This window comes from Oncorhynchus clarkii, chromosome 3, assembly GCF_045791955.1.
Source record: "Oncorhynchus clarkii lewisi isolate Uvic-CL-2024 chromosome 3, UVic_Ocla_1.0, whole genome shotgun sequence".
Lineage (NCBI taxonomy): Eukaryota > Metazoa > Chordata > Actinopteri > Salmoniformes > Salmonidae > Oncorhynchus > Oncorhynchus clarkii.
The window spans coordinates 70787115-70813474 of record NC_092149.1 but is presented as its reverse complement, the minus strand read 5'-3'; the positions used below and the strand labels follow the sequence as shown (position 1 = coordinate 70813474).

Here is a 26360-nt window from a genome sequence, read left to right as displayed (position 1 = left end):
ACCTAATTTTACTGTCTCTGCAATAAAATAGTGATCAAATGATTATCTTACATCTGTAGTCCCAATTCACAGTTTATTTGATTTTACTCACAATTAACGTTTCCGTAAATTAAGTTAGAGTTGGTTCAGCACAAAAAAATGTATGGATGCAATAACACAAAACAATTACAAAAGTCAAACAACAATTCCATCAATTCCATCAAGCAAAAATTGTAGGTGAATTATTATAACCTTAACGCAAGTCATCATTTAATCTAAGTAATACTTCTAATAGCAAAACCAAGGCTTCCAGAAAGGCTCTGCCGCAGCTTCAAAATGTCAGCTTCCCTTTCACCTGCTCCTTCCCCTGGGAGGCCACACTTTAAACAAAAGAAACAAGGCTTATAAAGAGAGCCAGTCCCATGTGCACACACATGAGTCAGTGTGTTCTCTCATGAGGCCGTATTAATTGAGTAGTCATTTGTTTCATTCTTTACAATTTTCTCTCCCCCAAAATGGTAGTGTAATTAGACCAGTTGACCTGGTTCTGAAGGCACTGTACATGAACATTGATGAAATAATCCTGTAGGTCAGTGCATTGTGATCTCGTGCTGTATGAGCACATTAGCGTCATAAGAATGTAAAGGTTAGAAGGGTATTGTTGAGACAAAAACAAATTTGGCCATCAAAGTATTGTTTGAGTTTCGTTGCTTACTTCATGAAATATCATATTAGCATGTCAAGGGAACCTATCTGTTAAAGCAATGCCACAAAGGAACTAGGCCATTGTCTGTTTCATTTCTGAAGACTTAAGGTGTCTTGTGTTTCATGAATTGCCACAAGGTAGGTGTAACCATCAAAACAATGCAATTATTTCAATACACGGAGCGGCTTTGACCTTGTTTCTGTCCAATCCCAAGAAACCCTGCATGGCTATAAAAACAACTCCATACATCTCAATAGAATCAAAAAGCAGGAGACAAACAGCAAAGGACACATTTTAATGTCCCAGTCAAGACACAGCAGGAACGCAAAAATGCAGCTTCTCAGCTTTTTTGTTTTGGCAATGATTGTCGCAAAGAGCAGTCAACTACAATTAAGTGACTGTGGGTTGAATTTAAGACGCCCAGCATACACTGATATCTCAGTAACTTGCGGCACCAAATCTATTGGTCTGGCTATCCTCATCTGCCCTGCCATTTACACTGGTTACAACGAGTCCCTGCTTATCCTCAACAACATCATGAATGACCCAGCCTGCAAGGGAACCGTGGATAGAAATGTGACTCCACCGGTCTTGAGGTTTGAATTACCCCTCAACACGACCAATTCTTGTGGCAGCCTCTTCAGGACAACCAGCGCTCCAGGCACAGGGATATTTTCTGACTTCTCCAACATCCAGACAGTCAACATCAGCGGTGTGGTCCGATCATATGATCCCACCACAGGGACAGTCACTTACAACACTGAGTTGAAGTATTATTACTCCTGTGCCTATCCCCTAGAGTACCTGATCAACAACACCCTAATTGATGTGTCAGCATCCTCCATTGCAGTGAAGGACAACAATGGTAGTTTCATCAGCACTTTGAGACTTGAACTCTTCAGTGATGTCAACTACACTACTCCCATGGTCATTCCGAAACTGGGTCTTGAGCTGAGAACCAAAGTCTATGCGCAAGTCAAGGCCACCAACCTGACCTCCCAGTACAATGTGCTCCTGGACCGATGCTACGCCTCCATTTCTCCTCTACCCACTAACTCCACTTTCTTCAACCTGTTTGTCCCTTGCAACAAGGAGCAGATGACCACCATGCATGAGAACGGGAATAGTCATAATGCCCGCTTCTCCTTCCCAGCCTTCCGCTTCATCGAGCAGCAGAATGAGACCGTTTCCACCTACTTCCTCCACTGCATCACCCGTCTCTGTGAGAAGAGCACCTGCAGTACCTTCATGCAATGTAACAAAAGGAGGAGAAGGAGTGCTGTTCCTGCTACCGAAGTTGGAGTGACAGAGTACAAAACCCTCACCTCCCCTCCCATTACCACTAAAGCAGAGAGCATTGTAGCTTCAAAAGAACAACTCATGGGCAGCAACAACTCTAACTCCACTTCAGGTCTTGCGGTGACAGTGGGCTTCCTGGCCTTCGCCTGCATCATCGCCATTGTGATAGCAGCGGTCTTCTACAAGAGGCTCAACCATTAAAGGGGAGACTGCTCTGCTTGCACCAGCTCACAGTAGTGCTTCTGTCTGCTTGTCTCACAACTCCGGTAGAGGACTGACTTATTCAGATTGGTTTACTTTTGGCCAAGAGCAGAAACTTTGTTTTGTAGATGTACTTTAGAATAATCTGCCAGACATCAGCAATTATTTTGTGTACATACACTGTAAATAAATCCTGTTGTTTTTATAGTAACTTACTGGCAGTCAGTTTACAGTAATGTACTTTTAAACCAAAGTTTCTTTGGAATTTACTGTACCATACTGTACCTTATTTTACAGTAATTTACAGGTAACTAGCAAAAACATCAGGATTTTATTTTTTACAGTGTACTTAAAATATTTGAATATTTGAAAAGTTGATGTGAAGTGACTTTGACAGTTTATCCCATGCATAGCTTGTTTATTAGTGCTTAAGTTTTGCAAATGCATACATGCGCTTTATAATTAAAAAAAGGTTAAATAAACAAAATAATAGTATGTAGATAGGATAACAGAATGCATAAATCCCTTGATAAGATCTGGAGAACAAGGTGTTTTAATGATTTTAGAACAATGCCATCTCAGAAAAGTATAATCCTGAAATTGTCTGTTTGTCACAAAATGTTAAAATGTATTCAGAGAACAGACTTTGTGTGGAGCATTTCTAAAGTGAACTAACAGTACCCTTCAAAGTATTGTTTTTGTTATTTATTCAATTGATCTAACTTCTTTATCCTAATAAAAATAGTGCCACCTGCCGATCTATATCAAAATGGCCTGAGTCCAGAATTTGTATTCACAACCACATTCCTATGAATTTAACATTAAGACATACTTTTTCATGTCAATCCACAATATGTCCACACTCATAACATAACATAACAGAGGTCATTTTGCTCACAATGGGTATTTTATGTATTAATTCAAATGATATACATAGTTTAAATGAAATATCCATCAGACATCTGTATTGTTTAGAGTAGACAATACATTCCAAATGTAAGGCCCTATAGCCCACTTCTAACACCAACATAATACATTCAGGGCAACAAACTACATGTATTCATTTGTGTATTCATTTACCCACATGTACTGTACTGCAGAAAATATTATAAGTGACTGCATTATCCTTAAATTACCACAGAAGTAGGCACAATGTGAGTATTAGCAACACTGGCAAAGATCACAAGAGTAGACTAGACCCGATGGGTGCTATAATTTGCTAGATAATGCATCACAAACATCTCAACTAGCCAGTTGAGTTGCCCAATTAGGGTAAACTCATTTTGTATTAGAATTTGCATAGACTTTTTAAATAATAAAAAAATATATACATTAATGAACCTTATGTCTGCTTCAGTTACTTATAATGGAGGACAAGCCTAGTTAGATGAGGACTGATATCAAATATAAATAAAATATGATACATTTGTGTGTCAAATTATGAATATTCTAATATATCTAAATGCATGTGTTTACTGTAATATGCTCACAATAACTGTAAAATGACATGTACTGAGTAATATTGTAAAACAGATTGAAGATAACAGGCAGAGAGTAAATACTGATATGAATATAAACATATGTTTCTATTTGCACAGACAAAAAAAATCCCAGAACAATATTTATTAATCGTTCATTATAGCTAACTTCGATTAAATGGAATTCCTTTAATAGGCAACTCATCCACCTGCTAAAGAATATTATTAAAGAATGCCTAAGATTATAAAGCAACAACATTTCATAAATGTAATAATTCCAAAATTATGTTTTGAAGGTCAACAACATTTTACATTTGTACTGATAATGCGTGATTAATGAGGTTTGGTTTTGCTAATGTTCACTTCCTGGTTTTCAACCATCTTAGAATGTCTGTTTAAAAAAAATACTGGATTCTCATAATGAAAACCACATGGACATTTTGCTAATTTGCATTGGTTGAGATGATAAAATATGCCAAACAAAATCCATGTGTTTCATTTCATTTAAAATTGGTTGTAAAAATTTGCTCAAATGCCCAATTGAGCTGCCGCTAAATTGCTACATTGCTAATTTGTTTAATAATTTGATGAAATGTTGTTATTAAATGTAACTTATTACTGACATGCTTAGTATTGACATGTTGAATGCACTGAGCTGTTGTTTAAACTACTAGCACACAGCTCAGACACCCATGCATTCCCCACAAGACATGTCACCAGATTTCTCTTCACATTCCCCAAGTACAGAACAGACTATGGGAGGCTCACAGTACTACATAGAGCCATGACTACATGGAACTCTATTCCATATCAGGTAACTGATGCAAGCAGTAGAATAAAAAAAAGTACAAAATAAAATACACCATATGGAACAGCAGGGACTGTGAAGAGACACACACACACACAGGCACAGACACACCCAAAAGTATGTGGACACCTGCTTGTCGAACATCTTATTCCAAAATCATGGGCATTAACATGGAGTTGGTTGGCCCCTTCGCTGCTACAACAGCCTCCACTCTTCTGGGAACACTTTCCACTAGATGTTGGAACATTGCTGCAGGGACTTCCATTCAGCCACAAGAGCATTAGTGAGGTCTGGCACTGATGCTGGTCGATTATGCCTGGCTCGCAGTCGGCATTCCAATTCATCCCAAAGGTGGGGTTGGGGTTGAGGTCAGGGCTCTATGGAGGCCAGTCACGTTCTTCCACACCGATCTCAACAAACCATTTCTGTATGGATCTCACTTTTTGCATGGGGGAATTGTCATGCTGAAACAGGAAAGGGCCTTCCCCAAACTGTTGCCACAAAGTTGGAAGCACTGAATCATCTAGAATGTCATTGTATGCTCTAGCGTCAAGATTTACCTTCACAGGAACTAAGGGGCCTATCCCGAAACATGAAAAAGAGCCCCAGACCATTATATCGAACCAAACTTTACAGATGGTACTATGCATTGGGGCAGGTAGCGTTCTCCTGGCATCCACCAAACCCAGATTTTACGTCAGACTGACAGATTGATCACTCCAAAAACGTGTTTCCACTGCTCCAGAATCGAATGGCGGCGAGATTTAGCTGCCGAGGCAGCAGCTAATGGTGATGCTTAATAAATACAAATACATTACATTTGTTACAAGTTGTTTCAGGTGCGTGTGTGGGCATATTGGGGTGGGAATATGTAACCATATAAATATGATTATGATGTGTGAAATGAATAACTAATCCACAAAAACATTACACATTTAGAGTATACAAAAAAATATATATTTTTATGGCTTTTGTAATTCAGGATCCAAGATTTGGACCTAATAGTGTGTATGAGCAACTTCAATGTGATTAATTACAGACTACATAAACTGGTACAACAATCCCAAGAGATCAATCAACTAACTGCCAAAGCTAATCAAATGCATAAGACATATAAATTTAGCAGACGTCCTTATCCATTAATTGATTAATCCATTAATTGGAAATATGTCTATCAGCTCTTGGCAACACAATATTTAAAGTTTTTGCAAAGCTAAGGGTCAGTATTAGTTCACACAACACTATTTTAATTAAACTCACATTGAACTAAATGTGTTGGATAAGTGAAGTATTACATGTCAGGCAAACATTTCCCCAAGTCTAAGTATAGTTATCTTTCTGACTTTTAAATGTTTTACTGAATTTAAAGGCCCAGTGCAGTCAAAAACTAGATATTCCTGTGTTTATATTTATTTCCACACGAGGTGGGAATAATACTATGAAATTGTGAAAATTATGATAACGCCTTTTTGGTGTAAGAGCCGTTTGAAAAGATCTGCCTGTTTTGGTAGGATGGACTTTTGGCCTGCCTGGTGACATCACGAGACGGAAATTAGTTAATAAAGTAGTTGTACAAGAGAGGGCATGCTAAACTACTTTTTTACCACGGCTGTGCTGCGGTCATAGGTATGAGGACGTTGCTAATGAAATAATAAATGTATTCATAGGCTACTATTTCATCCCTTAACTAAAATATAGGTCTAGTCCTGACACATCTATGGTTGCTAGCCAAGCCTGCCGGCCGTTCACTCTATCGGTTAGGTTGCCAGAGACGCGACCCAGTCGTTACGTGTTTTTGTTCTATGTCTATGGACCAGTTGTTCATTCTAAATGTTCAGTTGCCTTGCTGTCTTACATAATCAGGTCAGACAGTGCAGCTAGAATAACAGCAAAGCAGCTGCATTTGCGTTTGTTTAAGCTGTTTGGGATACATCCATAACAATGAGCTAATGGTGGCAATTTTGCCTGGAATAGAAAACGTGCTCTCGTCAGGACACTGTTCTTAGGAGCTAGTCAACTAACGTTACCCAGCAAACGCAGTCACTTAAAACTGAGGATGGTAAGACAGCAAACTAGCTACATTTCATGCCATTTGACCTGTTTTTCTATTGACATTTCTTTGTATATATCCATAAATATGATGCTGATTCATGATTTTGATTGGTTGAGGAAAGATGTCCGTTCATTCAATCGGTGAGGTTGCCAGAGATGAGACCCAGTCGTGAAGTCTTTTTGCTCTATATCTGTGGACGTGACCCAGTCGTTCGTTCTAAACGTTCCATTGCCATGCTGGCTGGCAACGCTCTTGTCCCTTGCTAGCTAGCCAACCACGGCTAACACAGTCACGTCAAACCATGCAGCTAGAATAACAAACAGCACAGTAGCTGCATTTAATTTAGTTTGACCTGTTTTTATATTGACATTTCTTTGTATATATCCATAAAAATTAGGATACAATTTTAATTGAAAACAATCACATTAAGGTACATAATTGTGACCCAGAAATTATGATTTTCAGATAAAAACAGCTTCATTGGACATTTAAAGGGCGTTTGTCCTACGTTTATGAATGTGCTAATGAAAACAAATTCACAATACAGGTCATTTCAATATAGATCTGCTGGTGTTTTTTTTTTTTACATAAATTAGTAAGACAAAGAACAATAAATTACAAAAATAATAAATTGAAAGGTACAGTGAGTTCAATTTCAATTGTTCAAATGTTGTGACATAATTCAGGGTTATCAGTTTAGTTTGTATGTTTTTATGTTCTACATATTCTCAAGATCTGTTGAAGCATTGTTGTTATCCTACATTACAATCCTACATATAACAATGTTCCTGTTACTTTCCTTTTGTTTTCTATTCCTAAAACTACTTAACATGAATCTCTCTCTGGCCAACGGTAAACAAAACGAAAGAAGAAAAACAAAAAAGAAGACCAGTCCACCAGAGTATTGAAACGAGCTAACTCTCGATTTAAAGGAACGGTGTCACCCGGCCTTCTGTGAGTGGTGCTTTAATGGTTGAGTCTCTATTTAAAGGAATGGTGTCGCCCGGCCTTTTGTGAGTGGTGCTTTAATGGTTGACTCTCTATTTAAAGGAATGGTGTCGCCCGGCCTTCTGTGAGTGGTGCTTTAATGGTTGAGTCTCTATTTAAAGGAATGGTGTCGCCCGGCCTTCTGTGAGTGGTGCTTTAATGGTTGAGTCTCTATTTAAAGGAATGGTGTCGCCCGGCCTTTTGTGAGTGGTGCTTTAATGGTTGAGTCTCTATTTAAAGGAATGGTGTCGCCCGGCCTTTTGTGAGTGGTGCTTTAACGGTCGAGTCTCCTGTAGGAGACGGCTGCCGTAATAATGACGATGATGCAGACGAAGGCCAGAATACACACTGCGACATGAAGACTTGTAGAAGTGTCTGTTGTTGCTGGCAGTCTGCTGTTCTTTTAATGCCACAATGCTCTCTGCATCAAAAGAACAACACTTGTTCTAGTTGACTGCTCTTTGCGACCATCATAGCCTAAAGAAAAACGCTAAGGAGATGCATTTTCGCATTCCTTGCTGTGTTCATATCTTGACTGGGACACTAAAATGTGTCCTGCTTTTCAATTCTATTGGGATGTAGAGACATACTTTTACAGACAGGGCTTCTTGGGATTAGACATAAACAAGGTCAAAGCTGCTCTGTGTATTGAAACAATTCCATTGTGTAGAGGGTGCCACTAGGGAATTTGATGAAACCAACACACCCTGAGTCTTCAGAAATGGAGAAAAACAATGGCCTACGGAAAGCTGACTAATCTATACATTTTCCATATCAAGGTAATCAAGGAGCACTTTTAATAGTTTCAGTCCTAGATGATACCCTAACAATTACTAACTGTAACCATGAGGACTTTACAATGATTATTTATCAGGTCTTAGGTCTTACGTAACTACATCACAGACAGCATGTTTATCTTTATTCATCCATGTGCAGTAGTCCCATGGAGATGGAAATCTATTTTACAAAGGACCCCTAACCAATAACCAGCACACAAACAACTATACAGTACCAATTACATCAGAATTTAGAATACAAAGTAACAACTATCAAACAAAAAGGTCAATGATAATATACGGTGCCTTGGGAAAGTATTCAGACCCCTAGACTTTTTCCACATTTTGTTATATTACAGCCTTATTCTAAAATATATATTTTTTAATCCTCAGCAATCTACACACAATACTCCATAATGATGAAGCTAAACATTTTTTGGAGAAATGTTTGCAAACTTATTATAAATAAAAAACAGAAATACCTTATTTACATAAATATTCAGACCCTTTGCAATGAGACTATAAATTGAGCTCAGGTGCATCCTGTTTCCATTGATCATCCTAGAAATGTTTCTACAACTTGATTGGAAAACTTGTGGTAAATTCAATTGATTGGACATGATTTGGAAAGGCACACACCTGTCTATATAAGGTCCCACAGTTGACAGTGCATGCCAGAGCAAAAACCAAGTCATGAGGACAAAGGAATTGTCCGTAGAGCACCAAGACAGGATTGTGTCGAGGCACAGATCTGGGGAAGGGTACCAAAAAAATTATTTAGCATTGAAGGTCCCCAAGAACACAGTGGTGTCCATCATTCTTATATGGAAAAAGTTTGTAACCACCAAGACTCTTCCTAGAGCTGGCCGAACAGCCAAACTGAGCAATCGGGGGAGAAGGACCTTTGTCAGAGAGGTGATCAAGAACCTGATGGTCACTCTGACAGATCTCTAGAGTTCCTCTGTGGAGATGGAAGAACCTTCCAGAAGGACAACCATCTCTGCAGCCCCAATCAGGCCTTTATGGTAGAGTGGCCAGACAGAAGCCACTCCTCAGTAAAAGGCGTATAACAGCCCGCTTGGAGTTTGCCAAAAGGCACTTAAAGACTCTCAGAACATGAGAAGCAAGATTCTCTGCTCTGATGAAAACAAGATCACATCTGGAGGAAACCAGACACCATCCCTACGGTGAAGCATGGCGGAGGCAGCATCATGCTGTGGGAATTTTGTTCAGCGGCAGGGAGCGAGAGACTCGTCAGGATCGAGGCAAAGATGAACGGCGCAAAGTACAGAGAGATCCTTGATGAAAACCTGCTCCAAAGTGCTCAGGATCTCAGACTGGGGCGAAAGTTAATCTTCTAACAGAACAATGACCCTAAGTACACAGCCAAGACAATGCAGGAGTGGCTTCAGGACAAGTCTCTGAATGTCTTTGAGTGGCCCAGCCAGAACCTGGAATATCTCTGAAAATAGCTGTGCACCGACGCTCTCCATCCAACCTCCACAGCACTTGAAAGGATCTGCAGAGAAGAATGGGAGAAACTCCTCAAATACTGGTGTGCCAAGCTTGTAGCGTCATACTCAAGAAGAATTGATGCTGAAATTGCTGCCAAATGTGCTTCAACAAAGTTCTGAGTAAGGGGTCTGAATGCTTACGTAAATGTGATATTTCAGTTAATTTTTTATAAATTAGCAACAATTTCTAAAAAATAAAAAATAAACGTTTTTGCTTTGTCATTATGGGGTCTTGTGTGTGTATATTTATGGGGGAAAAAAATGATTTAATCAATTTTAGAACAAGGCTGTAATGTAACAAAATATGGAAAAAGTCAAAGGGTCTGATTAATTTGATTTCACAAGGCGAGTCAGTTAAGAATACATTCTTATTTACAATGACAGCCTATCTGGGAACAGTGGGACAACTGCCTTGTTCATGGGCAGAACTACAGTTTTTTACCTTTTCAGCTCGGGGATTCAATCCAGCAACCTCTTGGTTATTGGCCCAACACTCTAACCACTAGGCTACCTGCCGCCCCAATACTTGAATTAATTATTTCCGAAGGCACTGTATATACATTCAAAATGTACAAAACATTAAAAACACCCTCCTACTATTGAGTTGCAACCCCTGTTTTGCCCTCAGACCAGCCTCAATTCATCAGGGCTTGGACAACAAGGTGTTGAAAGCATTCCACAGGGATGCTGGCCCATGTCGACTCCAATGCTTCCCTTGGTTGTGTCAAGTTGGCTGGATGTCTTTTGGGTGGTGGTCCATTCTTGATACACACAGGAAATTGTTGAGTGTGAAAAACCCAGCAGCGTTGCAGTTCTTGACACAAACCACCTCATTCAAGGGCACTTAAATATTTTGTCTTGCACATTCATCCTCTGAATGGCACACATACACAATCCATGTCTCAATTGTTTCAAGGCTTAAAAATCCTTCTTTAACCCGCTCCCCTTCATCTTCATCAACTGTCAGAGCAGCTTACCGATCACTGTACCTGTACACAGACAATCTGTAAATAGCACACCAGACTACCTCATCCCCCAACAGCTCGAGCTCAGTGAGGTTGGATGGAGAGCATTTGTGAACAGCAGTTTTCAGTTCTTTCCACAGATTCTCGATTGGATTCAGGTCTGGACTTTGACTTGGCCATTCTAACACCTGGATATGTTTATTATTGAACCATTCCATTGTAGATTTTGCTTTATGTTTTGCATCATTGTCTTGTTGGAAGACAAATCTCCGTCCCAGTCTCAGGTCTTTTGCAGACTCCATCAGGTTTTCTTCCAGAATGATCCTGTATTTGGCTCCATCCATCTTCCCATCAATTTTAACCATCTTCCCTGTCCCTGCTGAAGAAAAGCAGGCCCAAACCATGATGCTGCCACCACCATGTTTGACAGTGGGGATGGTGAGTTCAGCTGTGTTGCTTTTACGCCAAACATAACGTTTTGCATTGTTGCCAAAAAGTTCAATTTTGGTTTCATCTGACCAGAGCACCTTCTTCCACATGTTTGGTGTGTCTCCCAGGTGGCTTGTGGCAAACTTTAAACGACACTTTTTATGGATATCTTTAAGAAATGGCTTTCTTCTTGCCACTCTTCCATAAAGGCCAGATTTGTGCAATATACGACTGATTGTTGTCCTATGGACAGAGTCTCCCACCTCAGCTGTAGATCTCTGCAGTTCATCCAGAGTGATCATGGGCCTCTTGGCTGCATCTCTGATCAGTCTTCTCCTTGTATGAGCTGAAAGTTTAGAGGGACGGCCAGGTCTTGGTAGATTTGCAGTGGTCTGATACTCCTTCCATTTCAATATTATCGCTTGCACAGTGCTCCTTGGGATGTTTAAAGCTTGGGAAATCTTTTTGTATCCAAATCCGGCTTTAAACTTCTTCACAACAGTATCTCGGACCTGCCTGGTGTGTTCCTTGTTCTTCATGATGCTCTCTGCGCTTTTAACGGACCTCTGAGACTATCACAGTGCAGGTGCATTTATACGGAGACTTGATTACACACAGGTGGATTGTATTTATCATCATTAGTCATTTAGGTCAACATTGGATCATTCAGAGATCCTCACTGAACTTCTGGAGAGAGTTTGCTGCACTGAAAGTAAAGGGGCTGAATAATTTTGCACGCCCAATTTTTCAGTTTTTGATTTGTTAAAAAAGTTTGAAATATCCAATCAATGTCGTTCCACTTCATGACTGTGTCCCACTTGTTGTTGATTCTTCACAAAAAAATAGAGTTGTATATCTTTATGTTTGAAGCCTGAAATGTGGCATAAGGTCGCAAAGTTCAAGGGGGCCGAATACTTTCGCAAGGCACTGTATATACTGTACTCGATACCATCTACTACATCTTGCCTATGCCGTTCTGTACCATCACTCATTCATATATATTCATGTACATATTTTTCATCCCTTTACACTTGTGTGTATAAGGTAGTTGTTGTGAAATAGTTAGATTAGATTACTCGTTGGTTATTACTGCGTTGTCGGAACTAGAAGCACAAGCATTTCGCTACACTCGCATTAACATCTGCTAACCATGTGTATGTGACAAATAAAATTGGATTTGATTTGAATCTGTCCTTTAGTTTGAGTTCAAATTTGAGATTTTTGGTTCCAACCACATTGTCTTTGTGAGACGTAGAGTAGATGAACGGATGAGCTCTGCATGTGTGGTTCCCACCATGATACATGGAGGAGGAGGTGTGATGGTGTGGGGGTGCTTTGCTGGTGACACTGTCAGTGATTTATTTAGAATTCAAGGCACTCTTAACGAGCATAGCTTCCACAGAAATCTGCAGCAATACGCCATCCCGTCTGGTTTGCACTTAGTGGAACTATCATTTGTTTTTCAACATGACAATGACCCAACACACCTCCAGGCCATGTAAGGGCTATTTGACCAAGAAGGAGAGTGATGGAGTGATGCATCAGATGACCTGGCCTCCATAGTCACCCAACTTCAACCCAATTCATATGTGGGAACTCCTTAAAGACTGGAATTCCAGGTGAAGCTGGTTGAGAGAATGCCAAGAGTGTGCAAAGCTGTCATCAAGGCAAAGAAAGGGTGGCTACTTTAAAGAATCTAAAATCAAAAATATATTTTGATTTGTTTAATTAACACTTTCTAAGATTGAAAAGTGCATTTTTCCCAATATTCCATCCAGTTTGATTATTTTTTAAATAATATATTACACTTGATCTTTCTTGAAGAAGTTCCTCCATTTGTTTTTGTTTTTCCTCTGACATATTCTGTGGCCCTATGGTACTGTTTTTATTGCTATCTATCTGTACTGTTAGTCCCTCTATTTCCTTTCTTAATATGGATTCTTTGCATGGCCCCTAACGGCACATTTAAAAGTGTCCCATACAATTAGGGGGATCTGCTGTATCTACTGTACAACATTTGATTTTCTATCAAAGGCTTTGCACCCCTCAGTTTTTATTATTTATAATGCACATTTTAAAATCACACAAAGTGATATTGTTAAAAAATATAATGAGAAAGAAAAGAAAGCTGTAACACAGCATAACAAAACATGGTTCTATAACCAGAGGATGGGTTGGGCATTTTGTAAAGCAGAAGGTAATTAGAACAGCAATGGAAAGTAGACCTAGAGAACATACGTTCCACTGGGATTATTTTTTTGGGGGGCCCAAAAGGTTGCCCCCATTGCTTCCATTGACCTTTGCTTAGCTTTCACATGCGAGTTAAGTATTGGGCTCAGAGTCAAGACAATAATAACTGTAAATTATCTTACAAACAAAGCAGTTGACCTTTCCTTTGTCAAATCATAATTATAGTTGAATGATATTCTGGGCCATCGTGTGCTCTCTTATGACCACATTTGGGTCATGTGAAAGGCCAACGGGGTATTGTTGGGAGTCAAAATGAGGCCGTCAAAGGTTGCGTTTTCAAAGGATTTAACACTTACTCCTTGAAACATCATATTAGCAGGCCAAGGGAATCTATTTTTTAAGAACATTCACAAAAGAAACATGCCATTGTCTCTGCTTCATTTCTGAACTAAAAGGTGTGTTGGGTTTCATGAATTGCCTTTAGGTATGGTGCGTGGCACCCTCAACACAATGGAAATGTTTGAATAGGCAGAGCGACATTGACCTTGTTTCTGTCCAATCCCAAGAAGGAGACCTGGCTATAAAGGCAACTCCATACATCTCAATAGAATCAAAAAGCTGGAAACAAGCCAACAAAGGACACATTTTAATGTCCCAGTCAAGATATGAACACTGCAAGGAATGCAAAAATCGTCTCAGCTTTTTTCTTTTGGCAATGATGGTCGCAAAGAGCAGTCAACTACAATTAAGTGACTGTGGGTTGAATTTAAGACGCCCAGCATACACTGATATCTCAGTAACTTGCGGCACCAAATCTATTGGTCTGGCTATCCTCATCTGCCCTGCCATTTACACTGGTTACAACGAGTCCCTGCTTATCCTCAACAACATCATGAATGACCCAGCCTGCAAGGGAACTCTGGATGAAAGTGTGACTCCCCCGATCGTGAGGTTTGAATTCCCCATCAACACGACCAATTCTTGTGGCAGCCTCTTCAGGACAACCAGCGCTCCAGGCACAGGGATATTTTCTGACTTCTCCAACATCCAGACAGTCAACATCAGCGGTGTGGTCCGATCATATGATCCCACCACAGGGACAGTCACTTACAACACTGAGTTGAAGTATTATTACTCCTGTGCCTATCCCCTAGAGTACCTGATCAACAACACCCAGATTGATACGTCGGCATCCTCCATTGCAGTGAAGGACAACAATGGTAGTTTCATCAGCACTTTGAGCATGAATCTCTTCAGTGATGTCAATTTCACTTTACCCTTGGTCATTCCAGAACAGGGTCTTGACCTGAGGACGGAAGTCTTTGCCCAAGTCAAGGCCACCAACCTGACCTCCCAGTACAATGTGCTCCTGGACCGGTGCTACGCCTCCATTTCTCCTCTACCCACTAACTCCACTTTCTTCAACCTGTTTGTCCCTTGCAACACTGACCTACTAACCGTCATCCATGAGAATGGAAAGAGTCAACGCTCCCGCTTCTCCTTCCCGGCCTTCCGCTTCATGAAGCAGCAGAATGAGATGAAGTCCACCTACTTCCTCCACTGTATCACCCGTCTTTGTGAGAAGAGCACCTGCAGTACGTTCATGCAATGTAACAGCAGGAGGAGAAGGGGTGTTGTTCCTGCTACCGAAGATTCAGCAACAGAGTCCAAAACCATCAGTTCCCCTCCTATCACCATCAGAGCAGAGAGCATTGTGGCATTAAAAGAACAGCAGACTGGCATCAAGAACTCAGACACTTCTACAGGTCTTGGGGTGGCAGTGTGTATCCTGGCCTTCGCCTGCATCATTATTATTATTATGGCAGCCATTTTCTACAGGAGACTGAACCACTGTGCCTTTAAATAGTGTGTCCACCTGCTGGTCTCACTACTGTGCAAGAGGCCTGATCTCAGCTTATCATAACTTTTTCACATTTGTTTACATTTGGCAATAGCAAAATCTTGTTGTTACTAAAGAATGAAAAATGCGTCTTTAGAAAGTTTACGTGAAGAGACAATTAAAGGCTTAGCATGAGTACCAAGTCATATGCAGGTAGTGTAACCCTGGTGCTTTAATCCCTTGATAAGAGCTTGAGAATGGAGGAGCATGTACAATTCTCATTTTTTAACAGAGAACCATTCTACTAAATTGATCATACTGAAATGAAATGTATCTGTTTGTCACAAAAAAGAACACATTTGAAAATAAACCTTTGGGTATTATGTTTTAAATGTATCTTATCGCTTTATGCTAATAAAACATTACCACCACCACATCTTTATCAACATCGCCTGCGTCCAGAATTAAAGTGTAATCATTGACACATTTCTGTTAAGTAAAGATTGAGACATCACCTTTAAAGCTAGGATCTGCAGTTGAAACAATAACAAAGAGTACACCCCTCCTCCGTTTTTCCGTGAAAATCTGAGGGATGGGCCTGGTTGAAATCACTAAAATTAATAGAGCTATGGATGCAAAGATTGACCATCCATGATATCACAATTCTAGTTGTATCCATGTTTCGAGGCTGTAGTGTTTGTTTACGTTTGCATTGTTCACAAGCATCGGAGTAACACAAACTTATATTGTGGTTATGGTGGAGTATGACAGTTGAACTAAAGGCATTTCTAAGTTATATCTTCAAGAATCAATGGGCATATACAGATGTTAGATCTTAATTTGATCACTCTGTTGCTGAGAATTTTCCTGCACTGCAGGAAACACATTTGTAGTGTATTCAAGGTTTAGAAAAGAATTCAAAAGTTTGTAATTTCCCATTTAAAATGTAATTTCCCAAAAATGTGTCAACCCCTACAACAAATGTCCATGAATTATAATTTCACATAGGATCTTAAATTGACCCAATTTGCTAAAGCAGGAAAAAATGTATTTTTATTTAACTAGGCAAGTCAGTTAAGAATAAATAATTTTCAATGACGGCCTAGGAACAGTGGGTTAACTGTCTTGTTCAGGTGCAGAAAGACGGATGTTTACCTTGTCAGCTCGGGGATTCAATCTTGCAACCTTTCGGTTACTAGTCCAACACTCTAAAAACAAGGCTACCCTGCCGTGCAACAAAAGGAAATAACCGTGCAGCAACAGGAAATGTGAATTATAATTAATGTACATTTTTTGTAGGGGGTTGATACTTTTGTTAAGGCACATTAAGTGGAACTCATACAGGAAAATTCTCAGCAACTAAAGCGTGAACAAATTAATAATTCACATTGTCATTTAGCAGATTCCCTTATCCAGAGCAACTTTAATGCATTCATCTTACGATAGCTAGGTGGGACAACCACATCACACTGAGGAAAAGTGTACTAACATATAGTAGGTACACTTTTCCTCAGTAAAGCAGTTAAAGTCGAAGCTAGAAAAGGACTACCTGGCATGATGACTCCTTGCTGTCATACATATTCTGTCCCCTGCGCTTCATAAAAGCTGGTTATTTTTGTAACTTTGGAATTACATTTTGTAGTCTAAATGAATGAAGAACCTCTCTTCTGAGGTTCTGGGGTGGCCAGTAACCGAATGGTTCCTGGGACCATTACCCGAGCCGACAAGGTGACAATCCTGTTGACGTGCCCTTGAGCAAGGCACTTAATCCTAATTTGCTGCAGTGGCACTGTAATATTATGGCTGAACCTGTAAAACAACACATTTCACTGCACCTATTTGATGTATGTGAAAATAAAACATATTTATATATAAATATACTTTTTTTTACATCTATGAACATATTGTACTGTAGAGACAATGTTTTCCAAGATAGAAGTGGGATATTGAGACTAACACAAATGTATCACAGTCTGGGTAGCAAATGACATTACACGACACACAAATAACTGACGTTTTAACCAAGATATACAGTATAATATACATAACCATATTTGCTGTTTGGAGACATAACATCTCATATGACAACACAACAACTGTTTCTTTACCCTGTCCGTCTGCCTGTCTATCAGGTTTACCTTCGTCCTGGTGTAAGAAAGCCCTAAAGGTTTTTCATCCACTGCCAGAGTCCCCAGAGGGATGCTGGCTGGCTCCAGGGCCCATAAGGCTGGTCTATATGTCAAAGGAAGAACCAGTCTGCTGGGCACAGGGTGCAGTATATCTCCTGTCCAGCTGGGGTAGAAGTCCCCTGTCTCTTGGCTGCACAGGGGAGCTGTGGGAAAGGCCCTTTAAATGAGTTTTAAATAGCTGATATTTCTTTCTCAAATCCAACAAGAGGAAAGCGTTTTTAATTAAATCACAGGGTTTCAACAAAAATCATCTGCATTGGACATTGTTGAATGGCACTTATGGTACCCGTTTGATTTACTTAGGGCAATATAATGTCTTCATAGAGAACAGTCACACTAGCAGAACGGCGGCCCCTGGCCCCTGGGCATGCTAAAGATATTACCATTAGTTTACGACTAAACAACGGGAGGGAGAGTGGAGGACAGGCGAGACAGTGAGAGCAGGTTTTCCCGGCCAGCGGATGCACTGCAGGGGGGAGGACGTGTTTGGGTGATCAGGGTCACTTTTCTGATCCTGTTACTGAGCCAAGCTCCCCAATCCATCTGTCAAATGATAAGTGGTAGGTTTCACTGCTGGGTCAACTATGGCATTGTGTCCTTAAGAAACATTATGGGTTTAAAGGGCTTTGGTAATGCAAAAACAGATTATAATACTAAAGAACCCATGCATTTAGGGACCTTCACCTTTTCTTCGAACCCCATCACACAGACAAAGGCCGAGTTGGCATCTACAATGCCACAGTATTTCGTAAAAACTACTGAACCCAAAACCTAGTGGTGATTCTCTAGTTGATATCAAGCCTTTTCTGTTGATCGGCCTGTGAGTGCAGGGCAATGCAGCGCGGGCTGAAAAGCATATATACAGACATACAGTTTCAGTTCCATAAATCTGCTCCCCTCTGCAGAGAGAGATTAAACTGCCTCGTATATGACTGGTATGGACAGGGAAGAGACTGATCATATATCACATCATCGCCGTGCTCACAGCAGCACAGGTTAGAGATATACATGATAAACACTGCAGAAACCACAACACAGGCCAACAGCCTGGTCTGTCAGGAGACCAAGCTGTCTAAGACCTTAACAAGAAGATGCAAGCATAGACATTATCTTCCCAGACAGAGACATGTACTGTTAGTCTACGGTTCGGAACGAGGATGTGCTGTGCACTTGGAATGCAGTGTATTCAATGTAATGTAACGCTCTGTGAATGTTGCACAAAAAGCTGAGAGTGTGGGTGTGGAGCAGTGGTAAGAGTGGTAGGTCTGGACTGGACAGGTTGTGGGTTCATAAAGAGCACCAGGTAGATAAGTGGATGTTAAATCTGAGGGCCATAGGCGGAAAGCCCAAGTGGGACAGACAGTATGTGTGGCTGGGAGTGAAACATTTATGTTCTTGTTCTCTCTCCCTAGACAAGGCCAGCTGTGTAAATGTGTTGCAGGATGTGTGAGACAGTCAAGGAAATAGATGAACTGTTGAGTAATTAGCTGTTCATCCCTGACCTGACCCACTCTCTCTCTTTCTCTCCTCCACCCCATTCCTCTGTATTCCCTCTGTGAGGGAGGAGTCTGTCCACAGTCCTTGATCTCTTGATGATGGTATTTTAAGTACATTTTGAGAACACAACCCACACTCACTGACACAACCACACCCCTACAACCATCTAACACATATCTACAACCATCTAACTCATATCTACAACCATCTAACACATACCTACAACCATCTAACACATATCTACAACCATCTAACACATATCTACAACCATCTAACACATACCTACAACCATCTAACACATATCTACAACCATCTAACACATACCTACAACCATCTAACACATATCCACCTGAGCAAACACATGCAGGCATGCCCACACACAGTTTCACCTTCCATCCTCACTCTCTTGAGTCCACCAAACCCTTCTTTATCTCTCCTCTTGTTTTCATCCCAAAGGGGATCCATGTCGTCACTTCCTGGTGTGGAGCTCTGGACCTCTGGTGTTTGCAGTTCTCACAGTTACAGTTTTTCTCAATTGCTAAGACACATTTAATGGAACTGGGCTCAACTTTATCTCTGTCATAACAGTATTATTCTTTGCTAAACTGTAAGTAATTTCCCATTGCTTTCTGTCACGTGTGCTCCCTCTCAGCCTCTAGGTCACCAGGCTGCTTGTTATAGAGCACACCTGTCACCATAGTCACACTACTGGACTCCATCACTTCCTGCCCAATATATATCACTCCCTTTGGTTCCTTCCCCAGGCGTCATTGTTTCTGTTTCCTGTCTGTGCGTTGTTCGTGTTTCTTGTTTTGTATTATGTTTAATTTATTTATTAAAACACTCCCTGAACTTGCTTCCCGACTCTCAGCGCACGTCATTACACTTTCACACACAGTGGAAATGCTAAGCACATTTTTGCAAAACAGTAAACACAACTCTCTATAAAACACTCAAAACTCAGTTGAGTAAATCACGACAAACTAAATTAAAATATTTGGTCACAGCTGATACAAATTACATGAATGTGAACCTCTTCTGCATGAGTGCAAAACTTTTTTACACAATTGTGTAACAAATCATAGTTTCAATAAATGGCACAGACATACAGTATAAGAGAGGGTTAACCATGTAAGGGTATATTGATAGTTTAGTTAGAATTTATTGGGCCATTGTGTAAGGATTGATAGAAATGTCTATGTTTTGATGGAGGTAGTTGATTTTGTGTCATGTATTTCATGTTTTAAGAGTCTTAATGCATTTTGCAAATGAAATATGTCATTTTGGCCAACGTGTTTCAGTTTGTGGCTGCGTGTTAATTGTTTTGAAAAAGTGATTTCTGTTTACACTAAATTAATGTGCTTAAGCAATCGAGAAAAACTGTAAAATAGTTAAGAGAGAGGGTGGCAGGAGGGAGAGAAAGACAGAGAGGGAGGTAGCAGCAGCAGGAGGTGATGAAAGGCCCATCTGCCCAGGGAGTTGGTGTATATCAGCCTATTAATCCACAATCCCAGAGTGATGAGTTAGAGGAAGAGAGAAAGGAGAGCAGGACAAAGAGGACTGGAGACAACAGACTAACCCCAACTTTTATCGCCGGGGAAAGGATCAATCATTAAAGATTGATCACAACATCCTGAGAAAAGGGATTCATACCTGTCACACATGGTCTGCTCCCACTGGGACAGCTAACCACAATAAATCGTTTCGATTTTTCCTCAAAAGCCCAAATCATTGGTGTCAATATTACTGTATTGTTCCTTTGTACAGTGGTTTTATAACTCACTAATAAATTAAATCACACACAAAACATTTAACTGACAGTCAAATTTTCCCAACCATAAAACTGTTTAGAAAACAAACATGTTGCAAATGTAGTTTAATCTAAGATCACTCAACAATGTGGATGACCCACCGTGGCTTTTTGCTAAACCCTCTACCAAACTAATACCACAGGTTAATTGGGAGCAGGGCATGAAGGAGCATCAGTGAGCATTGTGGGGTTAGAGGAGAGACTTGCTGAGTGAGTATCCATGTTTATTCCTCCATGGGAGACAATGACTGGCTGTCATTGCCAAATTCCTGTGAATGAAGTATGACCGCCCAACCTGGGAACTGGGCCGTCCACCTAGGAAGAGATTGAAGTGGACGATGTGTCACTTCCCCAACCTGGGAACTGGGCCGTCCACCTAGGAAGAGATTGAAGTGGACAATGTGTCACTTCCCCAACCTGGGAACTGGGCCGTCCACCTAGGAAGAGATTGAAGTGGACGATGTGTCACTTCCCCAACTTGGGAACTGGGCCGTCCACCTAGGAAGAGATTGAAGTGGATGATGTGTCACTTCCCCAACCTGGGAACTGGGCCGTCCACATAGGAAGAGATTGAAGTGGACGATGTGTCACTTCCCCAACCTGTGAACTGGGCCGTCCACCTAGGAAGAGATTGAAGTGGACGATGTGTCACTTCCCCAACCTGGGAACTGGGCCGTCCACCTAGGAAGAGATTGAAGTGGACGATGTGTCACTTCCCCAACCTGTGAACTGGGCCGTCCAACTAGGAAGAGATTGAAGTGGACGATGTGTCACTTCCCCAACCTGGGAACTGGGCCGTCCACCTAGGAAGAGATTGAAGTGGACGATGTGTCACTTCCCCAACCTGGGAACTGGGCCGTCCACCTAGGAAGAGATTGAAGTGGACGATGTGTCACTTCCCCAACAGCCCTGAGACTTTACACCAGGCTAAGGCCTCGTCCAAAGACAACCCCTTAGCCCACTACCCCATATACAATTGATTAGAACTAACGGGATTTGATTGGTACAGGTAATAAATAGGCTGTTGTTATCAGCCAATCTGGACCAGAGAGGGAAAAAGCAAAACATGATGACTGGCCAATCAAACAGTTCACTTACAGTCTTTACAAGCTGCCGACAGCCAAGGACACCAAACACCTTTCCTATTCTAGACTGCTGTTGTTACATGGGGTCATGCTCTGCCTCTGCCTAGGTCACCTTACTACACTCTTCAAAAAAAAGGTGCGATCTAGAACCTAAAAGGGTTCTTCAACTGCCCCCATAGGAGAACCATTTGAAGAACCATGTTTGGTTCCAAATAGAGCCCTTTCTACAGAGGGTTCTACATGTTACCCAAAACGGTTCTGCCTGGAACCAAAACGGATTATCCTATGGGGACAGCCTAAGAACCCCTTTGGAACCCTTGTTTCTAAGAGTGTATATTACTACCTAAGAGTTACTGTCAGTCATTATTAGACACAATAACCCACTGTTGGAAGGGTATCACTGAGACTTGTGCAGTACCATACACTACAGTGACTCGGGCATGGGTTACTTTACATTTTCCGGTAGAAGTCTAACTTCATATTGAAATATTATATATTATGTTTTTCTGCTGTGTTTCCTTGAACGCTTGGCTCTTATTGAGAGGGCACTGAATTCCTCCATGCTCCAGCCCTTCAGCGGTAGGCCCTGGCCTGGCCTGCTTTGTGGTTCTGCTCCCCTGCCTTGGTTATGGCTCTCTGGTCCCCATCTGATTATGACCCTACTCATGTTTTCACCTGCTGAGACCATGAAACTCAACCTGGCAGTAAAAGCAGCCCTCTCTCTCAGCTCCGGTAGTGATACTGAACCTGGCAATCCGTGATAAACACTGAAATATGCTACAAACTTGCTTATCTCTCTTCTTTCTCTTCCTCTTTCTTTTCTCTCCAGACGTTCTCTGATGGGAGGCTATCTGGAGCGGATGTCCAAGCAACGGTTCTGTTGCTGTGGGGCGGAGGTGGACGCTTTCCCAGCAGTCAATGTGAGCCGCGCATGTACCTCGGGATATCTATCAGTGTTGTTTTTTATGAGGAGAAAGAAGGATAGACTGTACTCTATAAAAGTTATTTTAAAAGGTTTCCCCCCTGTCCCTGGCATGTACAATCTGCACTGGAGCATGTAATCGTAACACCATGTCCATGGCTGGAGAGGACTCACAGGCCAAATTGCCTGTGTCATCGCCTGCGTTTGGCTGTGAAATACAGGGTCTGACATCATCGCCCCCCACGGAGAGAGGCAAAGAGGGAATCGGGGTGGGTGAAGGGTAAATGTGTGTGTGGGGGGGGGGGGGGGGGGCTGAGAATGTTGTATCTGCTCAAATCATTACGTTGTATCCCCTAGGTAGCATTTACAATTATTATCTGGTTCCTTTTCCCCTTTAAATGTTGTTTCCTCTCTCTCCCCTGGTCACCACCTCTCTCTCTCTACCCCCCTCCTTCTCTCTCTCTCTCTCACTCTCGCTCTCTCTCTCGCGCTTCTACCCTCCTTCTCTCTTTCTCGCTCTCTGTCTCTCTCTCTGTCTCTCTCTCTTTCTCTCTGTTGCATCCTTCTCCTCCCTTTCTCTCTTTTTATTTGGATGAGCTGCTGTTGTCTGTGGTGGAGACTTGTCCACCTTCCCATCCAGCTCTGTATCAGGACCTGAGAGGTGTAGAACAGCACAGTCCTACCAGTAGACCTGGACAGGCAACCAGAACAGACTAAGTCCTCTACAAATCAGATCTGTAACCACCTGACATGTAATGATCCTTGAAAATTGGTGTAAGGGTGATTCAGCAACTACGGGAACTGTCCTCAAGGTCAATTTTGGGTCTTTTATTTATTTTTATTTATTTATTTTATTTTTATATGTTAATAAGTTCACACTACGATCACCCCAGATTGTTTTTAACAACTCTCTCAAGTATTTTAGCTACTTTTCAGATGCATTTTATACCTCAATTTCACTGTTTTGCCCTTGTCCCTGACCCAGACTTTTGAGCTTCTACTATTAAATCAAAAGAGAATCTGCGAGATCATTGTGCATATTGACTTTGCAGAGAACTCAGGGACGCAACTTTCACTGGGGACAGGGGGGACACACTAGTGAAATCCAGGCAGTTCACTTTGGTGATTCTCACAAGCAGGTGACCCTCCACACCAGTGTTGGACATACCACAAATGATACAGTTTCACTTTGCTCCTTGAGCTCTTCTATGCGGATGACCCCTCTGCAGCGGATGACTCCTCTGGGTGGCAGGGTAGCCTAGTGGTTAGAGTGTTGGACTAGTAACTAGAAGGTTGCAAGTTCAAACCCCTGAGCTGACACGGTACAAATCTGTCATTCTGCCCCCCACTGTTCCTAGGCTGTCTTTAAAAATAAGAATTTAACTTGCCTAGTTAAATAAAGGTAAAAAAAAAAAAAATCTGTGCTCATCTCTCAAAAACACTGGCCTATTTCCTTGAGCTCTGCCCATTGGCTACTTTTGGAATCTTACTTTGTCTTAAAATAATTCAATGTTTTACCAGCAATGTTGTTGTTCAAAATGTTTGCAATAAAATATTGTTTTCATATGTTTTTTTTTTACATAGATGTATGTAATTTACACCACACCTTGTCATTTCCACCACACCAATATTTTTCTGGTAAATTAGTATAAATAAAAGTTTTCAGCTGTCAAGCTGGCAAGTTCAAGTGTTGTGTTGAATTATTAATTTTAGTAAAATCTTAAAATACACTTAAAATAATATTCACACTTAAAATAATATGTACAAATGTATAAGAAATTTGTTATAAATTAATTTTATGATATTTCATTTTCAACTAAAATTGATGTTTAATGACGTTATGTAAATTACATTTGTCTATGGCTGTCTGAGAAAAATGGCAAAAATATATCAATTCCTGAATAGTACGATCGCAGCCTTTATCACATATTATTTCTAGACAAATCAAAGACAATTATAATACTGGTAAATGGTTCTTCAACGCATTTCAATTTCTGAAAGCTTGCAGGGCCAAGGTGCCCGAAGTGGCAGAATCCCCCGTAAATGAAAGTCGATGACATCCAATCTGACGGTCAGGATCTTTTGATGTGCAGTGTTGCGACTGCGACCACTACCAAGGCCTGCTTTCATCTGATGTTTTGTAGATGGAGGGCAGTTATGGTAACCAGGGATGCAACATGAGGCGGGCCCTGACCGGCCAGCTCCTCAGGTCTTTCTAAGCGTTTGACAGATGACATACGACAGGGCTTATCTGCCAGGGCCCTCTGTCCAGAGAGAAAAACATTAGCCGTGTCCTTGGACTTTCAGATGCAAGTACATTTGAGGTGACATCTAGTTAACCACCGGATGACCCCTACGCTTACTATTTACTATTACACACACACACACACACACACACACACACACACACACACACACACACACACACACACACACACACACACACACACACACACACACAGATCACAAACTCAGCTTGTGAAATAACGTCTAGTGTAATCCAAATAATCAGCATGTCCATGGATTTTAACCTATTCAGGCTGCAGACAAAGTGAATAAATCACATATCATATCTATTTATAAAGCCTCAGCTCTATATATTTCTATATGGGTATGACTGGGGGAGCAGTGTCTCAGTTTGCTGCATGGTTTCATTTCAGCCACAGGGTTTAGTATAGAGCTCACATCGGGAGAGTACATCATAGCTACATAGCTGTGAAGACGTGTCTATTACATTTTGGATGACAAGCTCCATATCAAATGTAGATGGCCTTGCTCCTACATCTCCCCGTATTCTGCCCCCACCTCCTGCCCCTCCTTTAAAACTCTCCCTCTGTCCATCCCTCCCTCCACAACCACATGCTGGTCCTTGTGGTTGTGTAAAGCCTCGGCCGCAGGCCCGGTTCACAGGGGCCCAGGGACAAAGAGTTATCTGACCGAACCAGCGGGGGCTTGGGGGCCTGTAAAGTCAGTCCCCTCTACTCTCAACCCTGACCCAGACCACTAAAACACACAGGGTAAAACCCTGTAAAACCCTCAACCCAAGTTCACAAATAATAGATGATTAACCTACTAACTTTGCTTTCAAAAACAACTCATTCAACATGTTTACAATGTTCAGTATCTGTAATCTATCCTTGTGTTTATGACAAAGTATTTTAACCTCTGATTACAGGTCCTTGAGATAATGCCTTAACTTAGTGGGCTAGAACATTCTTGTGGCGCGTTCAGTCCCAGTCGTCGCACAGAGAACCCTAATGTGAGGTCTGGGTCTGTGAGCCAAAGCAAAGGTTGTGATTTCAGGTGGGTTGGCTCCTCTGAACAGGTGGTCCACACGTACTGAGAGCACCTCACATACTCAACTTTTTTACAAGGAGGACATCTCTGTCATCGGACAACTTTTATAAATTGGGGCATTTTGAGGGTTTTACTTGGGGGTAGGATGGTGACTTCAGGAAAAGGCGAGAGTTCACTTACTTCAGCATTTCTATCCCTCTAGCCCCTCCCTTCCTTTCTCACAAAATACAGATCCGTCAAGAGGAATTTTCTAAACATGTCCTGTTATGGCAAGCTGCTGCTGAGCTTCTTTTTACATTTGTTGAGCCTCAAAATAAAACATAAAGAAAAGAGTG

At 41.2% G+C, this 26360-nt stretch overlaps 1 protein-coding gene and 1 pseudogene across 1 annotated transcript; both read left to right on the top strand.

Annotated features, from left to right (window-relative positions):
- The first annotated feature begins 971 nt into the window (after positions 1-971).
- Positions 972-2539, top strand: LOC139406113 (zona pellucida-like domain-containing protein 1 pseudogene; annotated as a pseudogene).
- An 11549-nt stretch (positions 2540-14088) lies between these two features.
- LOC139385952 (zona pellucida-like domain-containing protein 1) lies at positions 14089-15252 on the top strand. The gene has a single exon (XM_071131269.1). It carries the CDS (start codon positions 14101-14103, stop codon positions 15250-15252), a length of 1152 nt encoding a protein of 383 aa, XP_070987370.1. The 5' UTR covers positions 14089-14100.
- The last annotated feature ends 11108 nt before the right edge of the window (positions 15253-26360 follow it).

Coding starts and splice junctions, on each gene's coding strand:
- LOC139385952 (XM_071131269.1), top strand. CDS start 14,101: ATGATGGTCGCAAAGAGCAGTCAACTACAATTAAGTGACTGTGGGTTG.